Source organism: Mixophyes fleayi, chromosome 4, assembly GCF_038048845.1.
Source record: "Mixophyes fleayi isolate aMixFle1 chromosome 4, aMixFle1.hap1, whole genome shotgun sequence".
NCBI classification, from domain to species: domain Eukaryota; kingdom Metazoa; phylum Chordata; class Amphibia; order Anura; family Limnodynastidae; genus Mixophyes; species Mixophyes fleayi.
In genome coordinates, this window is record NC_134405.1 from 332,470,722 (window position 1) to 332,478,988 (window position 8,267).

The 8,267-nt window shown below is 41.8% G+C and overlaps 1 protein-coding gene across 2 annotated transcripts; it reads right to left on the minus strand.

The window, feature by feature from the left end:
• Positions 1-2,562: 2,562 nt before the first annotated feature.
• LOC142150227 (sushi domain-containing protein 3-like) lies at positions 2,563-7,034 on the minus strand. Of its 2 annotated transcripts, none has more exons than XM_075205435.1 (4): positions 6,891-7,034; positions 4,868-5,062; positions 4,189-4,333; positions 2,563-2,915 (listed from the first exon to the last, which is right to left on the minus strand). In XM_075205435.1, exons 1-4 carry the CDS (start codon positions 7,012-7,014, stop codon positions 2,828-2,830), a joined length of 552 nt encoding a protein of 183 aa, XP_075061536.1. In that variant the 5' UTR covers positions 7,015-7,034; the 3' UTR covers positions 2,563-2,827. The 2 variants fall into 2 exon arrangements, with proteins under 2 accessions (XP_075061536.1, XP_075061535.1); XM_075205434.1 differs by having other exon boundaries at positions 2,563-2,918.
• Between the last annotated feature and the right edge of the window lie 1,233 nt (positions 7,035-8,267).

Consider the following 8,267-nt stretch of genomic DNA (forward strand, 5'->3'; position numbering starts at 1 on the left):
GCAGCTGCTCTAAATAAAACAGCTTCTAGTAGTCACAAGACCTGTAAATGTTGCAGGAGCTGCCAAGATTTCACATCTGTTAAACTGGTGGTGGAATTAAGATATACACAGTCGTCCTGTCTGTACCGGGCTGCTCCAACTTCAGATAATGTTATTATCGTAAGTGCATCAAAACTAAAACAGGTCTGCTTGGATAAGACAACAGATATGATTGGTAATATAATTGTATTCTCTATACAGCCCTGTTCTTATTGGACACATCCAAGGATAACTGAGCAAGCTTTAACCCTATTGGAGCTTGGAGACATGGAGCTTGAGTCACTGAAAGTCGGTAACCTGAAAGTTGCTTGCTTTGCAATGCCAGATATGTGTTTTGCTGCAAGCAGAATATTTGAGTTGGTTAAATCAGTCTCGATTGGGTTTGTCACTCGGTTACAAGAGCAGCAGTGAACTCTGTTTATGGGAGAGTGGAATAGTGTAATTTTGAAAATGGCAATTATCGTTAAGTTGGAAGGGACTATAGTGTTCTGCAGCAGTGGAGAAAAAAGGATCTATATATAAAACAGGGACATACAAGGCAGACATGAAAACAAAGGGTATGGAGGATCCTGCTCATTAGAGAGCTCACATTCTAAGTGGAGGAGGGCACAGCTGAAACAAGAGGAGGGAGTGTGGCTCAGAGTGGAGATTGGGACAGTTGTGAGGGTGAGTAGTATAAGTGGAAATAGGGTCAACTCAAATATTTATAAAATTAATATTAAACAAAAATAAAAGATTAAATATTAACAATGTTCCTATGTAATCTACAATATTGTAAGAGAGGAAGAGAGTATTTAAACGTTTATAATTTAAAAAAAAAATAAAGTTTTCCATTGAACAAGCTGGGTACATAGGACACCAGTAATTTAAACTCGAACAGTGTAGGAATGTGTCTGAGGGTAGTAGTGGTGAGGAGGGAGGGTACAGTGTGCCAGGTGGTGGGGGTCATAAGGTGTGATGGGTTTATTTTTTTTGGTGCTTGTACTACAGTTTGCTTGGTGACAAGTTTCTGTTGATCCAACATTGGTGCTAACAGGTCCCGCGGGTGCTCTGTGTTTCAGCAATACCAGGTCACCCACTGTATTTCTGTAAGGGATGGGAGCAGTGCCCAGCACTACCACCAGGAGGCAGCAGGGTTCCCTATCCCTGGCTGATTACATAACTTTCAGTACGAGCTGACTGTGTAATAATGCCCCTAATAGTGCTAATGATAGCCCCATTCCCTTCCCCACCTTGAAAAGCCTATGAAGAGCAGGTACGTGCTGGGGGTAATGATCCTTACACTATGGTCTGTGACCTGGATTCATCTGTGCAATAAGCCTAAATGTCACAATAATTGGGGACCCCAAAAGTCCAATCCTAGACCATACAATTCAGCCAGATGATTTTGCCTCATGCAGATGTATTTTTAGAGGTCCAGTTGACCTAAAAGTCATGTTTGTGAATGGCCACAGTAGCTCTATCACGAGTGTTTCAAGAGCTTTAAAGAATGGGAGAGGGAGGTGGGAACATACACATAACAGCTATTCTGATTCCATGGATGGACTCTGTGGAAAACCTTTTCTCTGCATGAACTTGCTGATAACAGAGAGCGATAGCGTGCATCATACTCTCAGCCAATGTAAAGATGAAACCTCTAGGTCTGTCAAGGTTTGCAAACATTTCTGTATACCTGTGTTGGTGTTATTAATGGCTCTTGCATAAGGCAAAATCTATTTTAGATTTAGCTAGGGCTCCCATCATTCTGAGGGCTGTCAATCTCAGAGGGAGAATTTTACAGAGCAGATAGAGCTCAGAGGGGTGTTCCAATGCGCCTCTGTTCACTACATCATGTAACTAGATGCCACAGTAGTCACATGACATGGCAAACCCTGCAGAATTGTAAATCATTAATAGCATCCTGAAGAAACAAACCAAGAAAAATGTAATTACCCAGATTCTAACATACCACAATGATTTGTTATTTTATTTGTTTCATGGCATAGTTTGTTTTTAAATTTAATAATGCCTCTAGATAATTGTTTTTACCAATCAGATGTCTCATATAATTACTTGAAATCAAACATACTGGTTGTTAGAAGATCTTAACTATTGGCTTCTATCTTCTACACATCTCTAGATACAGTCGTAGATGTTAATGCTTTAATAATAAAGCTTAAACATAATTGTTGAGTCAGTGTTGATGGTAGAATCGAGCCAGTCATCTATCCAACTTACAGTGCTAATTTTTAGATAAAGTTGGGCTCATTTTGTCTACTCATCCATTAAAATATATCAGGCATTACTCCTGAGCTGCATCCTGCTGGTTAATAGTTGCTCACTGGATGTTGACATATTTGTGTGATAGTCTTTGGAAACCACATAGTGTTTGGGATGTACTGAGACTTGTCCTATCGCATTTTAATGGTCCATGGACGACACGTAGAGCTGCTCAGTTATATAACCAATAGTGGTGCGCAGCTTTTCAGATAAGTAAATGACCCTTATTCAACCAATCATCAACATTTATTTATATAACGGCAGCAAATTCTGTAGCGCTTTACAATTGGGGACAAACGGGGTAATAAACAATACTGGGTAATACAGACAACAAAGTAAGAAGACCCTGCTCACAAGCTTACAATCTCTGGAACCAATGCATGTGAAATACCTTCTGTACATAATGTAAGTTCAACATCCAGTTACAAGTCGATGTGTGGTCATAGTGTACTTATTTTCCTTAAACAACTTGGTGAACAGCAGCTGTATCCAATACGGCAGGATCACCACTGCACACACTTTCTCTCCACTAGGGGGCGACAGTCTTCCATGAGTTCTGCCCGTCATCCCAACCTCTGGCGTCTTCAGGGGTTGCGTTCTGGAGATTTTCACGCCACCTGCTGATAGAAATCTTTATTTATCTCCCCACTCAATAACTGCTTATTCAATGTGACCAGCTCATTAAAGAGTACAAAGTAACAGGTGGGCTGCAAGCTGCTATTCTCCCTTTCCTGGATCTTCTCATTAAGGGTTGTATTTTTCCAATGGCATAAACGGAAGTGGTGCAGTTTTTAACATAGTAATTTGGTAATTTTCATGCTTTGCTCTTAACATATTACTTAGCACAGAGAGAAGCTAATAAGCGGCTGTGAAAAGGCATCTTTTACGTTTGAGTTGTGGAAACATGGATTGATGCGGAAGAAGAAAGTGCTTTTATAGTAATTCTGATGCAGCGTGATCTGTTTAAGGACAAAGGTTTTTCTAAAAGGACGGTGACCGTTTAACCAGGTCCATGTAAAAGATTGCAACTCATGTTCACGCATCAATGACACTTCCAGCTGCCTCCGATTTGATGGGCGGAACGGGACGACTCACGGGGTAATGGAGAGCGCACACAGCAGCGTCCAATTCAGGCTCGGACATCTCTACTGTACGTTTTAACGTATCATTTGCCCCAGCTACAGGGCAGCTGTACGTGTTGACTGCTAGTGATGACGGCTGTGTGTGTCACAACATGTGATTGCAGTTCTGTAGAAAATCATTTTATATACAGAACACATTGATGAATTTGATGTAAGAAATAAAATTAACACCCTCCTAAATGTCTTCTCATGAGTGATCATACAGGGTGCTCGGAAAGTCACTGCGCACTTTTCATAAAGCGGTGAAAACAATGGAGAAGTTGCTCATGTCAACCAATCAGCATTGTGATAACATTTCTAATTTGCATATTATAAAGTTATATGGAGCAGCTGATTGGCTGCTTCTCCACTGCTTCACTTCACTGCTTTATGAAAAGCACACAGTGACTTTGTGAACACCCTGTATCATTAACAGGTGTCAATCATTCCCCCTTCCCCCCCGACTGTGCGGCTGGACTTTATATTCCATGTATGTAATGTTCGTATGTTGCAGGGTGTTGTTCATATATGGACAACTATCCAACAAGAGGTTTCTTCAGATCCGTTTATAGTTGAATATGGACGTACTAATAAGCGATTTACGTGTGTTTTTTTTTTAATCAAAAACAAAACGCACATTATCTGTTTTGCGTGTCTTAATAAATGAACTAAAACAAAGGAAGAGAGGGGCTTTTGTCACACACTGATCTCTGCCAAATGCAATTAAATGAAAAGTATTGAGTTTGGCAAAGAACGGAGTATCCCTTACCTGGCAGAAGTCTCCAGCAGCCTCCGCTGCTTCTCCTGGATGCAGCAGACCGTGAAGGACACAAACATTGTGACCACGATGAAACAGGTGACCAGCGAGATGACGACAGCCAGGCGGAAACCTTTATGCGATGTCTGAGGGAGGGCTAGGAGAAAACAGGCTGCATAAGGACCAAAAAATGTTCCAATACGAACGTGTTTGTGCCCTTTTTTTTTTTTTTTTTTTTTTAAAAAAAAAGACCAGCGCCAACACCAAGTTGGTGTAAGTAATGCTTGCTGCTTGAAATGACCAATTTACAAGACCAATCCTTGGCGCCATATGGGCATACTGGAGCTTAATTTATAACCTTATAATAGATTTGTCATTTTGAATTAGCCATAATTGAATCTCCTTGAAAGACACTATGGTGTGCCCCAGCGTGGAAGTACCCCAGTTCAAGAGAGATCACTGAGCCATATTGGAGTCTCTTCCGCTTCACTATAATATGATTGTCCAGTTAGCAGCAGTTAACGTCTACATTTCTCGGTGTGTTCTAGCAAAGACAACAATGTGCATGTCAGATGCATCTGTATAACCAGGTTTCACCCATTTATGTCATCACTATTTATAAAAGTGTTAAACCCACAGCACAATATACAGAAATTACAGTAATAGTGTATGATTACATGGTCTAATTTACCCTTACACTGGGGCTGCGGATGACTCCACTGAAGAGCGTCTCCTCTTCTGTGACATCTTAGCTCACCACGACCAAGTAGCTGGTATCCTTCTTGGCAATGGAATAAAGCTATAGAGCCCAGCTCACGACCGGCTCCTCCAGACATGTGGACATAACCACAAGGTGGCGCTGAGAGCACAGGGCACAGAGCTGGAGCTGGGAAACAATTTAAGTTTATATAATGTGCTCATAATATCGTATAGTTTCCACTTTATCATCATCAGTAGCTATTTATATAGCACCACTAATTCCACAGCGCTGTACAGAGAACTCACATCAGTTCCTGCCCCATTGTAGCTTACAGTCTAAATTCCCTAATATACATACACAGACTAGGGATAATTTTGTTAGCAGCCAATTAACCTGCCAGTATGATTTTGGAGTTTGGAAGGAAAGCAGAGCCCCTGGAGGAAGTCTACGCAAACACGGGGAGAAAGTACAAACTCCACACAGATAAGACCATGGTCGGTTATCGAACTCATGACCCCGGTGCTGTGAGGCAGAAGTGCTAACCACTAGGCCACCGTGCTGCCTCACTTTAACAGTTATTTATCCAACAATCGCAGCATACGTTTTACAATTGAGAACAAACACTAATAAAACAAAACCAGGTATTATCAAATAGGGCTGAGACGGTCCTTCTCTTAAGTCTGAAATCTATAAAACTTTCAAAACAAGGGTGCACTATGAATTAAAAAAAAATGGAAATCACAAGTGCATAGAATGGATCATGTATATTAGACATCTACAATGACTACATACAATGCAACAATTTTGCACACTTGCTCCGGGAGATCTCTAAAGTTGGGCGTGTCTCGGGGGCGTGGTCATGATAATTGCGTCATTAGGTCCTGCCCCCTGCTGTAAAATACCAATTGTGGCCTATTATAGCAGGGGGTGGGGCCAGGATGATGTGATTTTCCCCATCCCCACCCACTTCACCATCGAAGCGGGCAGGAGCTCCCAAAAATTTGGGAGTCTCCTGGACATTCCGGGATAGTAGTCAACTATGCAATGTTGTGTTATATCTAAATATAGTGGTAGGTCCATGTTAACCAGGGCCGTACCTAGGATTGTGCGATAGGGGAGACTGCGCATTTTGGTTAAAATTGAGGGCTAGGGGGGCAGCATTTTTGTTTCTCGCCCCCAGGAGCTAAAATTTAAGTTACTGCTCCAATGTTAAAATGGCCTGCATTGATTACTGTTTACAGTATTACAGACACAGAGCCTGACCGGAACCGGAAATAACTCTGGATAAAGTACTATGTTTGATTGCAATATACTTAAATCATTACTCCAAAAAGTAAAAGGGGAAGTGTAGAGTAGCCGGTGAAATGAAAGTTTAAACTTAGTTATTTTTTTTTTCTTTTTTAAATTTCAAGTAAAAAAAAAAGCTGTAATTGACCTAACATTTAACATATTTAAATATACACTAATTAAATAACAATATTTTGGGGGATAACAGCCATCGGGAGTTGGGCTGACACATGTCACCGTACTTACCATATAATTTTGTTTTACATTTATAAAAAAATAAAGTTTCACTATGTGACATCATTTTAAAAACAGCAGCTTTTTTCTCTTTAACACAGGAACAGAGATATTCTATGTTGTGAGGAGAAGAGAAGAAGTGAGGTTGCAAATAACAATATCAGCTTTACCATTAATGCTGGGGGGATCCTGCTCCTTCCACTATATAACTCCCAGTCTGTGGCTTCCTGCTGCCTCCATTCCCCTCCTCACATCATGTCACTGCCTCTGTCACATGCAGCCCTGTCCTAACTAACACATCACTCATCTCCTGATATACTCTGTGCTGCTGGGGGACCCTGCTCCTTCCACTATATAACTCAGTCTGTGGCTTCCTGCTGCCTCCATTTCTCTCCTCACAACATGTCACTGCCCCTGTCACATGCAGCCCTGTCCTCACTAACACATCACTCATCTCCTGATGGAAACAGGATCACTAGTCACCCCCAATTACCTGAGGAGTTCTGAGCGATCGGTGATTCTCCCTTCAGAGTCTTGTTCCCGATATCAGCAGATGTAGAGGAATTAGAGTTGATGATAAGACAGCACAAAGCCAGCAGACACAGAGCTGGGTCCATATTAACAAGAGACCTAATTAGGGTTGTCTGAGGTGACGTGTCAGGATTCTGTGTCCCTCCCATTGTCACAATGTACTTGACCAAATCCCTGATTGACGCATCAACACTGGAGGCCCAGAATTCTTTCGGTCATATTACCTGGTGGAACATTCTCCTAATCAGTGCTAATTGTAAACTGGTCCAGTTTCATGTGAAAACACATATAACATAGGGAAGTTGCTATCTCCCCACGCATGTACCAACTCCCTATTAGTACCCCCTCCAGGGGCTGGCAGGTGAATTTTAGCTATGATGGGGCTCAGCAGCCTATTTAGCCCAAAATGGGACCGGTCTGGGTGGCAGATATCCCCATGTTGCCTAGCCAGCCCCTAACCCCCTCCCACAAATTTTCCATCCCTTTAAAACCATATTGAAGTACTTGGAAACAAATCTTCCTTAATGTACCAGATCTCTTGCAGTACCTGCTCATACACCAATGCCATCCCTCATCATCCATGATACCTGATAATTATTTGGGTACTGAGTGACACCCTTCCCCGACATTACACCACTCTTCTCTAACTGCATTAGACACAGATCTTACCCCATAACGGAGACTCTGACAAGTTCTGTTCTCCTGCACTGTGTCATGTCTCGCTCCCCCATCTACTATTGTGATTCGCTTTAATCTTCCACAGCTGTAAAATCCTGCAGCTAAAATGACCTCAGTGTAAATAATAAAAGTCCGGCAATAGATCTGGAGAAATGATCAAATTAATAGGAGAACGCAGGAGGAAGCGGGGCCCAGATTAACGTGGGCCCTGTACCAGGAGTTATGTCCTTTACTGCTCACCTATTACACGCTGGATGAAGAGGGCAGACAGCCAATGCTGTGACGTAAAGTTTACTCCGCTTATACCCCATGTGTCCTTGTGCCAAATGCAACGGAATAGTAGAGATAAGAAAAATCATTAATTCATTTTTATAACGCAGTTAATCAAATTAATTTGCAACAAGTTTGCTCACTATGATCACCATAAAAAGATTTGACATTTTAGTTACACTGGACTATTGCACAAGTAAGAAATTGGATGTATTTGTCAATCTTTCTGTATCAGTGTAACAGGAGCTTCACATCTCTAGTCTGTGCTGCTGGGGACCCTTCTCCTTCCACTATATAACTCTCAGTTTGTGGCTTCCTGCTGCCTCCATTCCCCTCCTCACATCATGTCACTGCCCCTGTCACATGCAGCCCTGTCCTCACTAACACATCA

Bases quoted from the DNA above. Each gene is read 5' to 3' on its own strand.
- LOC142150227 (XM_075205434.1), bottom strand. From the start codon at position 7,014: ATGGACCCAGCTCTGTGTCTGCTGGCTTTGTGCTGTCTTATCATCAAC. The intron at 5,063-6,890 runs GTAATTGGGGGT...ATTGTTTCCCAG, and splicing joins GATCGCTCAGAACTCCTCAG to CTCCAGCTCTGTGCCCTGTG. The intron at 2,919-4,188 runs GTAAGGGATACT...GATTTCTATCAG, and splicing joins CTGCTGGAGACTTCTGCCAG to CAGGTGGCGTGAAAATCTCC.